Genomic DNA, 14,858 nt, shown 5'->3' on the forward strand with positions numbered 1-14,858 from the left:
TGATAACCGAAATTATTTCGGTTACCAAAATTTGATAACCGAAATTATTTCGGTTATTTCGGTTCGGTTATAACCGAATAACCACCCCTAGCTAGTGCGAGGCGTCATCAAACATTAGTAGGACTTCCCTACTAAGCTTCATTGTATCTTGGAGGCAATTCGCGTATCTCCTTTGCACATTACTGGTGGGGGCGAATCTTATCTTAAGGAAAATGATATCACGCCTTGAAGCAACAAGTTTCTGTTTTCTATCATCAACAGTATCCTCAATTCTCTAACATTTCTTTTCATAGAAGAGGAGTTCACATAGGTTAAGAGACTCGCCTTAATGGAAACTGGTTTTTATTAAAAGTTTACCGACTTTTGGAGATTGCCATGCTCGTGTATGACTTTCCTTTCTCGAGCTCGTTCCTCCTCGAGGAGGTTGCTAGCTTCTTTCTTCTAAAAGGCCAATTTGGCTTCCTCATTTATGCCCAATGCCACCTGGATTTTACCCGACTTTGTGTGTGTATTTTGTGTGTGTGTGTGTGGGGGGGGGGGGGGTCGGGGGGGGGTCGGGGGGGGGGGGGGGGGGGGGGTCGGGGGATGCCATGCCTTTGGAAACTGCATTAAAAAAAAGCGTAGGGATTGAGTCGATGCCAGAATTGTAGGGCACCCGTGCCCGACGCCTGCAGAGTCGCATAGTCAAAATGGCCCGGTGGCTTTTTGTGACTAATCAACAGTATCTTAATCCTAAAATTTGCCCTCGTCCTTTACCCTTCAGTCTCCACTGATTTATCGCCCAAGACGAAAGGATAACCTTGTCATTTCCGACATCCTTTTATAACCAAAGTCCGAAAACCGAGTGTCATCATCGTTAATATTCTCCAATTCAACTTGCATTTGGTAATACACCTTAGAAAATGAGTCATCACATCACATATTCAACCCTAACGTGGCCCACTCATTACCTCAGGTGTTTTAGTCCCAACAACCTTAACAAATCCAAACCCTCCATCCCCTATTCAAAGCTGACGTGGCCCACTCAATGCTCAAAACCACCTTAGCCCTTTTTTTCACAAAACCGCTTTTAACCTTCCAAAAGCAGCCCAAATCCTCAAAACCGCCGGTTTGAAATCCGCCTACCTCATTGTTCATCACGCCCTTCTCCACCTCTTTTAAATAACCCTAAACCTAAATCACTCTCCTTTCTCTTCTCATCTCCATTTTTGCATTTCAATCTCTATTTTTTCTTTCTAAAAATTATGGGTAAAATCATAGTTCTGTTCTCCTTTTTATGAATTAAAAGAATTCCTTTCAGTCTTTTGATTTTGATTTCTGTTTTTTTTTTTTGCTTGATTGTTACAGGCAAGAAGGTCAAGATCGGAATCAACGGTACTTCGATCCAACTTAATCTTGCTTTGGATTTATTTTTCTTTTCTAATTTTGTTATAGAAAAGAACTTGATTCGTTGGAAAAAAATAGGTTTTTGATAGATCAGTACTTTGATCTAACTTATTTTCATTTCTACGTTTTGTTTTGTTTCGAAAGATAAGAACGGATCGAGCTTTTTTTGGTGATTCGTTGGAAAAAATAGGTTTTGGAAGGATCGGTACTTTGATCTAACTTAATCTTACTTTGGATTTCTTTTTCATGCAGAGATAAGAATACATTGAGATTTTTTTGATTCGTTGGAAAAAAATAGGTTTTGGAAGGATCAGTACTTTGATCTTACTTATTCTAGATTGAGATTTTTTTTCGATTCGTTTGAAAAAATAAGGTTTTGGAAGGATCAGTACTTTGATCCAACTCATATTCTTTTCTATTTTTTGTTTTGTTTCGATAGATAGGAATGGATTGGATTTTTTTTATTCGTTGGAAAAAAATAGGTTTTGGAATGATCGGTACTTTGATCTAACTTAATCTTGCTTTGGATTTCTTATTCTTTTCTATTTTTTGTTTTGTTTAAGAGCAGATTGAGAATTTTTTAATTTGTTGGAAAAATTAGGTTTTGGAAGGATCGGCCGTCTGGTTGCTAGGGTTGCTCTCCAGAGAGATGACGTGGAGCTGGTCGCGGTAAATGATCCATTCATCACTACTGACTACATGGTAAATCCAAATCCATCTATTTTTTTCAGTTTCTTTTTATGCATCTGTATGAATCTTGTGATCTAACTTGCCATTGAATCTTTGTGATCTATATGAATCCGATCTTATTATGTTTATACATTTTCACTGCATGTTAGATACTTCTATTGTATCGATCTCTAATATGCAACCGATTTCACAGCCTAAAATGTCTATTGTATTTGTATTCCCTTATATACTCAATTATTACTGAAGTTCTTGAATAAGCTATTATCTTTGTACTGTCTGATCTTGTGAGTATACTGGGAAGTTCAATGTATAAATGTTCTGTATTGTCTGATCTGTGCACGTGCCAATTGCACTATTGGTTGGTTCCGTCTGTCTGGAGCGGTCTTTTTATTGTCGCTTTGCAGTATATCGATCGTACAGTTAAGATCAAGGTTTTTAAATTTCGGATTTGGAGGTAGTTTCGGTCCTCACCGAAACTGAAATTTCGGGCGAAATCCTCGAAATCAGATAAAATAATATTTTATTCCATTGAAAATTTCGACTGAAATTTTATACCGTTTCGTGTATACCCAATTTCGGTTTCGTTCTCGACCGAAACCCGAAATTTCGGATTTCGGTCGAAATTTAAAACCTTGGTTAAGATCATCCGATCATGTGATATTTTTTTTTATCTCTGAGGCTTTACTCTGTATAAATTCATATATTTTTTGAATGGTAACTCTGTGTAAATATATATGATATGCAAATACATAATCACAGGCTTTACTGTGTAAATATATATGATATGCAAATACATAATCACAGGCTTTACTGTGTAGATATTTATGATATGCAAATACATAATCACACGCTTTACTGTGTAAATATATACGATATGTAAATTCATAATCACTGGCTTTAATCTGTGATTATCTCGTGATTTATTCTGATTTATTTCTCCTCACTTTTCCATATTCATTTCATTTTCCTTTTTCATTTCATATTGGTTTCTTGCTTTTTGGAACTCCACCTGCACATTCTGTTAATAGGGGTATACATTTTGTTTTTAATCTGTAGGCAGACTCATCTTGCTTTGCGCATCACCACCAACCAACTTATGTTTCTGTATGGTCAATGGATCTAGATTGTTGAGTGACCCTAACAATCCGAAATTGGATTTTGCATGTTGAACATGACCATTGATTCTATGAATATGAGATCATCTTAACTTTGTATTTCATGATGTGGCTAGTGAATGATACAGTCCTCCATGATGGCCTGAATCTTGTTTTATGAGCCCAGATGGGTTTTCCATGGCAGAAATCGAACTCTCTTATGTAAATGCCTTCTTCTTGATATCACTTCTTTATTGTACATGCAGACATATATGTTTAAGTACGATAGCGTTCACGGACAATGGAAGCATCATGACATCAAAGTGAAGGACTCTAAAACTCTTCTCTTTGGGGACAAACCGGTCACTGTCTTTGGTAACAGGTGAGCCTATCTGATATTTCATGTTTTCAATCTCCATTTGTTTCTCATGTTGTAATTTATATCACTTTTTATTAAAATCTAGTAGTGCACTAAGATCTGGGTTGATTTGTGCTTGTAAGGAATCCGGAAGAGATTCCATGGGGAGAGACTGGTGCTGAGTATGTTGTTGAATCGACTGGAGTGTTTACTGATAAGGACAAGGCCGCTGCCCATCTTAAGGTTTTGGAATATTTCCCATTTCTTTTCCTAGCAGGATAATATTTGTCGTAGATTTTGTTATTGATGCTTGTGTAGTGTACTTGAAGAAAGTGTGGTCCATTCATTTAATTATAGTAATTATCAGTGTACAAAGTTTAAAGTTCATTTTTTGGGTGAGTATGATCATCCACAGTCCATTCTCGCAGCAGTGTCTTGAGATTTGCCTTATAGGGCTTTCTTTGAATGGACTGTGGGCCACATGTTGTCATTCACCAAATATTTCCTATTTTGGGGCTAGTTGGGTGTGCAATCTAATTGGATTCTGTGTTCATTTGTGTAAATTTGCATTAATTTGAACATATTTATTTGGGTACTTGGGTTATTGCTAAACAGTTTCTAGTTTAACTGATGTCCAGGCTCCTTTGTTTTTATCGAAGGCAGCCTCTTTTTATTTTTATAACACTTCTCATTGGCTGTTAAAATCTCAAACAAGTTATCAAGAACCTTTTTCCCTGAGCTTAAAACATAGAGAAAAGGATGGTAATGTTAATCAAGTAAGTTAAAGATCAGTTCCCTTAACTCTTTTATATGGTTGATATTTGTTTCTTTAACAGGGTTCTCACTGGAATCCGGGACATCAAGATCCATTTTTTTCTTTCTTTTTGGTCCTTTTTATTGAGTTTGTGTTTTCCCGACTAGAACAGTTTTGCTTTGTTGCATATTACCTGTTGCATTTGATCAAGTACAAGGACTGATTTGGGGCCTCTTTGTCTATGTCTTTGTCAAGAACAGCCAGTCGTCTTACTGAAATTGTTCATTATTATAGTTTGTTCTTCCATGTGGAGTTTCCACTATGAATCTAGCTGTCTGCATTGATTTTTGCTTTGCTATCTCTGCTACATATGTTCTGTAATTTCTGTTTTTTGCATATAACAATGTCATACTGAGTAGCGATTCATTTCATTTGGAGTTGGCCACTTTTGAAACTGTTTTCCAATTTTACACTAACCAGGGGAAGGAGAAATTTCTATTTATCTATTTAACCAAGTTTGTGTGATGATGCAATGTGTGTCACAAATTAAGAATATTAAATTACTGTTTACTTGATCTTGCATGTGTTTTCTACTTTTGAGTTTGGTATCTTATACACTGTTGATTGATCTATGATTAACAGGGTGGTGCTAAGAAAGTGATTATTTCAGCTCCAAGCAAGGATGCTCCCATGTTTGTTATGGGTGTGAATCACACCGAGTACAAATCGGACATCGACATTGTTTCCAATGCCAGTTGCACTACCAACTGTCTAGCTCCTCTAGCCAAGGTCCCTATCTACTTCTCTGTTAGTATTCAAAATTTAGCAGTATTTCTACACTGAAAATTTAAAATGGTTGTTTTTTCTTTTGTTGTAAATTTAACAGGTTATTCATGATAACTTTGGCATTGTTGAGGGACTGATGACTACAGTCCACTCCATCACCGGTGAGGACATTCTGTCTTATTCATCGATATATCTGTTGTTGTTTGTGAAAATTTTGGAATGGGAATTTGACCCATGTTTTGGCTTTTGTTTTTCTGGTATTCAGCAACACAAAAAACTGTTGATGGACCTTCAAGCAAGGATTGGAGAGGCGGAAGAGCTGCTGGGTTCAACATCATTCCTAGCAGCACTGGAGCTGCCAAGGTACTTGACATACATAAATCTAGTAGCATGATTGGCTGTTACATTTTCTTTTTTATTTATTTTTGGGTTCAACACCTATGATGAGATGGTCTTTGTTGGTTTTTTATTTGTCGTAGCTGATTGTTTTTTTTCCCATGAGAATATTACTTAGTTTCATCCCTGATTAGTTTGTGGTTGGTTGATTCAGTTTAGATTGTACTGCATGGACATATAATTGTGGTAGTAGTAGTTAAATAAAAATTTGGTTGCCACCCTAAAGGTATGATAATATGATATTGATGCTTCCCCTTTTATTCCTGAAGGCTGTTGGGAAAGTGCTTCCGGCTTTGAATGGGAAACTAACTGGGATGGCTTTCCGGGTTCCCACAGTGGATGTCTCGGTGGTTGATCTCACTGTTAGGCTCGAGAAGAAGGCCAGCTATGATCAGATCAAAGCTGCACTCAAGTAAGTAAAAGAACTAAAAGCAAAGAAGAAAACTAATTTTCTAGTTCTACTTTCATTTGTGCAGTGCTTAGTATTCATACCCCCTTTGTTCTGGGTATTTTCAATGTAGCATTAAAACTGTGGGTGCTTTGTACGAGAGAACAAAATCGGTTCTATATGCCCTTTTTAATTGTGCCGGTGCTTTATGTGAAAGTACAAAGTTGGTTCTGCATGCCCTGCATGATATGGGTCTTTTGTATGAAAAGGCAAAATTCATGGTGTGCAGTGCACATTTTCAATTAAATATTGGATTTTAATGGAAGGTGTGAGTTGCTGTTGTTTATGTTTGTTTGTTTTTCTTTGGAAACCAGGGGAGCATCTGAGGGAAAGATGAAGGGAATCTTGGGTTATACTGAAGACGATGTGGTGTCCACTGACTTCCTTGGTGACAGCAGGTGAGGAAAAATTCTCATAATATACTAAATTTTGCGTCTCTTTTTGGTTTGTGGATAACTATCATGAGGGTTTCTACTATATTTGTCCCTTTGGTTTGTGGATAACTATCATGAAAGTTTCTACCATCTCCATTATTTTTGAATTGTAACTGCAAGTTTCTTCTGTATTGTCCCTGGGGTTTTAAATCTTAAAAAGAGAACTAAACACCAGGCATACGCTTGCTCATTTTACAATTACAGTGGTGGAAACTGGATAATCTTTGACTTTGTTGTGCCTGGTCTCCCATTCCTGGTAAAATGTTCCTTCGATCCAGACTGTATATCCTCATGCTCTAGCTCTTTTTACAATCACATTGGGGGAAACTTGATAATCTTTGATTGCATCCTTCCTGGCCTCTTATTCTTGTTAAACCTGATTCTTTTCTGTTGTAAACCATCTGGATGCCTGATCATTAGGATAATTGGGGCAGCATAAATTTTGCAACTGAGCTAGTTCTTCTGGTTTGATAAATGGCCAATGTACAGTGCTGTGATATAGGGTAGGTAAGCTTCTCGTCTGCCTCCAATCTTACCGTGCTAAACATCTACAACCCTGGATTTTTTCTCCATGATTGAAGAAATTGGGAATCGAATTGAGGGATACCCAGTTCGTGCAATTAATAAAACATGTAAGGAGATTGGGCGATACTGAGTCGCCTCGCCTGATTAGGAGTTGATAGGAATAGATTGGAGATTTTTACTTACTCCCCTCTTATTTTTTCTCCTCGTACAAAACAATTTAGACTGCTTTGTAATTCATTTGCTTTTTCTTCTTCTTGTATCTTCTATCCATCTCGGTCGTCTGAGTCTTCCCGTTTTCTTTTCATTAATAAAAAGGAAATGATACCAGCACAACCATGTTTTGATAATTGCACTAAGTCATCTTGTCTTTTATTATTTAAAGAGCTGTCAAAGTTTATTAAGGTTATTACAATTCCCAAAAAACTCTCAAAAGCAACTAAAAAAGAAAAGACAAGCTGAGTTTGTGCAATTATTAAAACACGGTAATGCCAATATCAGTAGCCTGATAAAATTCTTCATCATTCTAAATAAAGACATCCACGTCCCTGTCGAGACGAAAAGCAAGAGTAGCTTTCTTTGATTATGATAAATAAGAGGAAAGTTATGTTGAGAAGAAGGGTGATTTTTATTTACCTATTTTAAAATGCAGGTCGAGCATCTTTGACGCTAAGGCCGGAATTGCTCTCAATGACAACTTTGTAAAGCTCGTGTCGTGGTACGACAACGAGTGGGGATACAGGTAATTCTTCCCACCAGTGATTTCCACTACTTTTCTTAATATATACCGTGATTTGAATCGGATATGAACTCCTTTCTGATGGAGTTTGTTAATTTTGCAGCTCTCGTGTGATTGATTTGATCATTCACATGGCATCTGTGTAGAGATAGTCCTCGGTTTGTGGCGGCATTTAGTAGTATGAGAAGAAGATGATTCTTTTCCTGGTATATTTCTGAGTAAAAATAAAAGTACGATATGTATCGGCTGAGACTGTTGCAGTGCTTTTGCATGTTTTGTTTAGAACACTATTTAACCAGTTTTTTTGTAGTAAGATCTTCATGTTAATTGTCTCTATTCTCTATTCTGCTTTGTCTCGACTCATCCGAGAAACATTAGCGGAGTAGATTTCGGTGGCCAGCCTCGGCGTATCTCAGTCCAGGCATGGGAACGTATAGTGGGAATTCAATGGTGCAATTTTCACCCCTCTCAAAACCAGGTTAATTTTACTCTGCAGATAAATCCGCCTCATCGTTGGCACTTCAAGACGTTCCAAATTGCTTGGTTTAGCATCATTGGATCCAGGCGGTCCATTGGACCATCCGAATCCGAACTTAAATGGACATGATCCATGTACACATTTTGGGACCCTATCCTAGGATACAAAATTATTACCGATTGGATCTAGACAGCCATCCTAAATCTGATTTTATTATATTATTATTGTATGAAAATATCCTCTAAGCTCACACTGGAGGTCTCGGCAGATATTTCGGAAGAGACGATATTTTCTCTTATTAAGCAACACTTCATTTTCCCAAAATTGGGTTATGTAGTTGGCGATAAGAAACAATAGGATCTTGTTCTTGCACAAGTTGAATTTGCATATAATTGCTCTACTAGCAACACCACCGATGCTAGTCCTTTTGAGCTAGTCTGTGGTTGTAATCCTCATGGCCTTCTTGATCTACTTCATCTTCCTATTACTACTAAGTTGAGCGGTAATGCGAAGACAATATCAAAGAAAATTAAGAAAGTTCATTATAGTCTGATCCAATATTGAGAATAACAAAAAAAAAAATTAGGTACGGGCGGAAAAGCGTAGGAGAAAGGCTAATAATATCAATGAAGGAGATCTTATATGGGTTCATCCACGCAAGGAATGTTTTTTCACCTCAGAAGTTTGACAAACTGTAAGATCGTGCGGATGATCCTTTTCAGGTGCTTAATAAAATTGGAGATAATGCATTCAAGATTGAATTATCCAGTAATTACAATGCTTCAACTACTTCCTATGTTGCTGATCTTATCCTATAATGACCCGGCCAACTCTCGTTGGGGAGATTGATGCAGGTGCATAATTAGGTAGTTTTTGAACCTGATTTTTGGACTTCTAGATGTTAGAATCTCGAAAAGTGGTAAACTAGGAACTTGTAGATTTCTTTCTTTTCTTTCCAACGAGTATAGGCATTCGAAAATCTGAAAAGAGATGGAGAGTTATGAATGTTTTAGCAGAATGTATCTGTTAGCTTAGTTTGTGAGTTCCTAAGCTATTAATAAGTATGTGAGTCCCTAACCAAGTAGTCGAGAAGCTTGAAAGTTTTTTTCTTGTGGATTCTTTCATTACAAGTTTAGCAACTATCTGTAGAAATGAATTTTGTTGAAAAAGAAAAGCTTTTCTAATTATTTGACAAGAATTTCACTTCTTGTTCTTCATCCAACACTCAATGGATTGAGTCTGTTCGGAGTGTTGAAAAAGAAAAGCTTTTCTAATTATTTGACAAGAATTTCACTTCTTGTTCTTCATCCAACACTCAATGGATTGAGTCTGTTGATCCGAACTGTATCATTATCAAAGCTCCGATAAAAACCGGCATATACCGGTGGTCATTTAAGACCGCCGGTAAAAAAAACAACATTTTTGTAGCGAAGATCTTTGAACCCATTAAAAAAGGAAAAGACAAGATGATTTTGTGCAATTAATAAACATGGTAGTGCCAATATCAATAACCTAATGAAATATTAGACAATGACCATAATCATTATTATCGTACTTTATTGGATAGAACCTGATGAAATCCGGTTAACATAAAAGCAAATGCACACAAGGACTATTTCAGCATTGACTAATAGCACAATCCCCCAGATAATGACCAAGTTTTTAACGATATTAAGCAATGGTCGGTAGAGAAACAAAGGAAAGGAGTTCTTCATCTTGTTCAAATTTGGCTAACTCTTGTTCCTCCATGTTGACGCAAACTTCTATTCCATCACCACTCCTCGTACCTATCAGTAGAATCATATCCTTGATGGGAATCGGGTGAAGGCCGACCCAAGTGGGCTTTTCCCAACCAAAATCAGCTTCATAGATAGGAAGGCCCACACCAATTACTAGTGAAGCAACAAAAGCCAATCCCAGATTTTGAGTGTTTCTCAGCTAAATCTTTCATTGGTTCGTAAACACTTTCAATCCCAGCTAGTCCTTGTAGTTCTTTCACGTAATCACAATCCACTTTCCTTATCGCATTCCTGAGTCGAACCTCTAAGCAACTCATCAAATCTTCTTCATTACACTCACTATCCATTATCTCTGTTGTAAATACAGGAACAAAGAGATTTCCAAAGGAGTTTTCTGGTAAAGGAGGGGTCAGGGGACATCCTTTTACGCAGACTCACATTATGCACTGCTACATATGCACCCATGAACCCTGACTCCTATTGAATCCTAATAACACATTTCCAAATTAGACCAGACACTGCCTCAACCTTGCTGGGTCGCACCAAAGTTCAGTCCTTCCTGATTCTAGCTCTGAGTTTTTCTATCTTGGTCGTTTCGGACACAAACCTCTTGGCAATAATTTTCTTTCCTGTGGGAATTTTGCCTTGTGGTACACTAACTGTTTCTCTGTGTGGGAAGACCACAGCCGAGTCGAAACTGGGTCAACTCACTCCGTTGGATCCACGGGCCGTGGCGGTCCAGCTGTTCAAGAAGGTAGTTAAGGAAGTCCCATCTCCAATATGGTGTAACATATTCACTCCAAGTGCCATACCCCCAAAGTAAAATATGTTAATTTCAGCGGCCCAGCTGTTCAAGAATGTAGTTTAGGAAGTCCCATCTCCAATATGGTGTAACATATTCACTCCAAGTGCCATACCCCCACAGTAAAATATGTTAATTTGAACCGCGAAAAGTACATCTCTTCCTGATTTTGATCTATAGAGATGGCAAGGGAGGAAATTTTCAAGCAATTCTAAATCGACCTCCACGAGAAATTCCGAGAGCCCACCATTAACGCGAACTCCACGCCCTCATCGTTACATTCTACGAAGCCAGGCTCTCTGATCCTACCTGCTAGTGGGTAGAAATGGGTTAAGGTTTCTGATAGAGATCTCTTAAGTTGCTGAGATTTCTCCATGTTTTTAATACTAGTAAAAATGCACGTGCTATCCAATTAAATTATCCATTTAAAATTGTACATACCACATCATAGGTTGATCTAAACCATCCATGTGATGGAACACAACATCAATAGGTTGTGCCCGTAAAATCATTTCCATAGGCTGATCTTAGCCCTCCAATCTATAGAGGTTTCCATGATTGTTGTTCCTCTTAAGGTGCGAAGAATTCGTCAATATTTTTACAGGTGTCCTGCATTCGTAATATCAACATTTCTGTAATTTGACCTGCACATAGTGACTAAAAGTAGTTTTTCGTCGTCATTAGGGGTGCAACAACCAACCCAATTAGGGTTGGGTTGGATCGGGCTGACCCGATTTGATATGGTACCAATTGTTGACCACCTCAACTCAAGCCGGGTTGTTTTGGATTTTGAGGACCAATAGTGAGTCACCAATAATCAGTTTTTAACTCACAATCAGTCCGCAAAATCCAAACCAAATAGGGACTAACAATTAACAAAGGGAAATATTATCCGCACTACTATATTTTGATGATCACACTCCTCAAGTTATTCAAGTACGGTGTGGCCCGCACCATAGGATTATCCAAACCGTCCATTGTGGACTGTGGAGACTATTTCAATGTTGAAAAAGAAAAACACAAATATACAGAACTTATGAAACCTAAATTCGGGTTTCGGGTCGGGTTGCCCGAGAGCCCAACCCGACCCAACCCGATTTCCAATTGGGGTTGATTTTTCCCAACCCAACCCAACCCAACCCGATTTGCTAAAAAGTTTAACCCGACCCAACCCAAATTCGGGTTGAACCCGACCTGCGTGGGAACATCCAAGCAACAACGACGGTTTGAAATTATATATAGTGCTAATGTCCTGACTACCATATTTGATAATGGCACTACTCACCATATTTTGATGATCGCACTCCTCACTCTATTAAAATGTACGGTATGGCATGTACCCTGTGTCGATAGATTTCGTATGTAGATTACGATTTTACCCTGAAATAATTTCTCAAAGAGATAGATGTTAGAAATCAGCAAAGGGGTTAATGGTAAAAGTGTAATGCTGACGTGTAAATCTTAGATAAAAAGAAAAGAAATTTCTTTTGGATGGGCCACTTCCTACATAGGTTGTGCCCCAAAAATAATTTGCATAGGTTGATCCGAACCCTTTGATCTATAGAGGGTTATAGGCATGGTTTTAAATTTCGACCAAAATCCGAAATTTCGAACAAACCAAAATTTCATTTTTTGTCGTTTACCAAATTTCAGACCAAAATTTCGGTAATTTCGGTCCAAAATTTCGATTAAATGCCATTATTTATTTTAGAAAAAAGAGTGTTACAAAATTTCAGCTGAATTTTGGGAATTTCGGTCAAAAATTCGGTCTTGAATTTCAAACCAAATTACCAAATTTCGATTTTCGGTGGGATCCGAAACGGTTACGGAAACTGAAATTTTAAACCTTGGTTATAGGTTGATCTAAATCGTCCATGTAATGGAACACAACATCAATCGGTTGTGCCCGTAAAACAATTTCCACAGGTTGATCCTAGCCCTCCAATCGATATAGGCTGATCCTAGCCCTCCAATCGATAGGGGTTTCCATAATTGTTGTTCCTCTTCAGGTGCCCGGAATCTATCAATATTTTGCAACTGTCCTGCATGAGTAATATATAGTAGTTCTTTCATCATTGTCATATGTCTTTACCTTTTCTTGGTAGTTTTTTGCTGTAATTGTCATAGACAGGTACCCGTGTCGGTACTTTTCATATGTAGATTACGATTTTACCTTCAAATAATTGCTCATAGAGACAGATGTTAGATATCAGCAATGGGGTTAATGGTAAAAGAGTAATGCTGACGTGTGGATCAAAAGGTGGGGCACAAGCGGAAATATCGGTAAATGACACAAATGCCCTTACATGTGGGATACAATTGGAATTATGGCAGTGGGACACCAGCGGAAATAACAGCAAAGGGTGGAAGAACTTAACCCACTATTCCGCCTTTATATATAGTAGTTAGATTGTTGTAGCCATAGCCATCAACAGTATAGAAAAGAGTCAGAGGAATATATTGTGAAGAAAATTGCTCATCTAGCACAGAGAGTTTGAAGATACGGATGTGATCCGGAGTTGGAGAGGATGGTTTTACAGTTTCAGTGGAGATGACTTGAACTTCCCACATCTTGCCGTTCAAAGCAATCAATGGTAGGACTAATATGTGAAGAGAGTTTGCGCTTCTTTCTTACCCCACCAACTTACCTTCTTATAGGACCATGATATTTTCACCCCCCTTTCAGTACGCATTCGCCCCTCTTTTAACGTGATTTGACATCAAAAAGTGTTAAAGTTGCTTACTGTTCACTTTATAAGGGGGGTGAATGCAGAGGGGGTGAAAATATCATCTCCCATTCTTATAATACGTAAAATCTAGTATTGTGCTTCTTAAATATTAATACTGTTCAACCGGGTATTCTTAAATGGGTTAATGATATTTTACACTCATTCAGTCATTCCCAATGAAGAAGTCTTAAAACATTTGTAAAATTCTCAAAACATTCTTAAAATGGGTGTAAAATATCATTTCCAATGCACTTAGTGTTAGCAAAACCCTTCTTAAATAAATTAATAGGGTTTAGTTCGCAAGGGAGACAAAGCTATACATTCTTACTGCATGCCAATGGATGAGGCGCACTTTACATTGGCCCGTGGTTTTGAAGTCACAAGACCCACAAGCGGTAGATTTGGTAGGTTAAGACTTAGTTCGCATATTTCAATGTAAGGTAGGCAAAAAAGTTTAAACGATCCTTATTGATGATGGCACGTACATGAACGCCTAAAATTTCTCAATTAAGAGACCAAGAAAGTTTAAACGATCCTTATTGATTGATTGAGAGAGAGAGAGAGAGAGAGTGGGGGGGGGGGGGGGGGCGGGGTGAGGGAGAGAGATTTTAGGGATTTGCAAGGTGACATAAGAAAGGGTAAAATGGGTAATAGGCAAAATCAAAAGATATTTATGCAGTGATTGGTAATGAAGAAAATATTGGGGGGATTTGTGTAGATATGTTTTTATCCAAGGGGGTTTCAAGTAGTTTTCCCAAAAAAAATATCACTTGGGCTCACTTTGTTGGAAGATCAAAACCGTTCATTTGTTGCTACCCAATGTAAATAGGCCTTGCCCCAATAATCATCTCTCTAAGATGATCTACACTACAACAAAAAAGGTTTTCATCGGCAGTCTTGATCGCTAGTGATTGGCAATAAAACCGCCAGTGCAAGTATGATCGGCGGTCATAGGACGGGCAATAAATACATCGTCAGTGATTATTTTATCGGCGGTTAGGGCCGCCACTAAATAGACTGCCGGCGTATAGCACCATACAACGGAGGTTCTAACCGCCTCTATACAGGGGATTTACTCTTTGATTACTTTCATTTAGCAGCAATAAAAAACTCCCATTAAACTTTGACTATACAGTGGCGGTCTTAGATGCCAACGTGGAATCAATGTAGACCATTTACTAGGACACTCCTTTGAATCACCATCAAATCATCTAGACCCTTGGATCCTGGATAAACGGACAAAGTCGACGAGAAATTTTTTGTTCTATTTGATTTCTTGTTCCGCTGCGCATAGCGATTCTGCTTGGGTGTAAACCCTTCCAACATTATTTGTTGCATATCAGTTCATATAATCTTCGTGTTCTTATGTATACAAATTTTCTTTTGTTAGTTTCTTTTGTGAAAACCCTTCCAACAGTTCCAACAAGAACATGCTCTTTTACAAGTGGTAGCAAAGAATCCTAAAGTTATGAGTGTATATTAGTAGCAAATATCATCAAAACC

General features: G+C 37.9%; 1 protein-coding gene and 1 pseudogene across 1 annotated transcript; one reads left to right on the forward strand and one right to left on the reverse strand.

Annotated features, from left to right (window-relative positions):
• The first annotated feature begins 1,084 nt into the window (after positions 1-1,084).
• On the forward strand, positions 1,085-7,943 carry LOC143847104 (glyceraldehyde-3-phosphate dehydrogenase, cytosolic). The gene is made up of 12 exons (XM_077355790.1): positions 1,085-1,248; positions 1,348-1,374; positions 1,988-2,088; positions 3,437-3,552; positions 3,672-3,771; positions 4,925-5,071; positions 5,169-5,229; positions 5,334-5,431; positions 5,734-5,876; positions 6,227-6,310; positions 7,521-7,610; positions 7,711-7,943. Exons 1-12 carry the CDS (start codon positions 1,245-1,247, stop codon positions 7,751-7,753), a joined length of 1,014 nt encoding a protein of 337 aa, XP_077211905.1. The 5' UTR covers positions 1,085-1,244; the 3' UTR covers positions 7,754-7,943.
• A 1,813-nt stretch (positions 7,944-9,756) lies between these two features.
• On the reverse strand, positions 9,757-13,335 carry LOC143891984 (stemmadenine O-acetyltransferase-like; annotated as a pseudogene).
• Between the last annotated feature and the right edge of the window lie 1,523 nt (positions 13,336-14,858).

Source organism: Tasmannia lanceolata, unplaced genomic scaffold, assembly GCF_043159265.1.
Source record: "Tasmannia lanceolata isolate RefF3 unplaced genomic scaffold, GAP_Taslan_0.1 ptg000015l, whole genome shotgun sequence".
Classification (NCBI taxonomy): domain Eukaryota; kingdom Viridiplantae; phylum Streptophyta; class Magnoliopsida; order Canellales; family Winteraceae; genus Tasmannia; species Tasmannia lanceolata.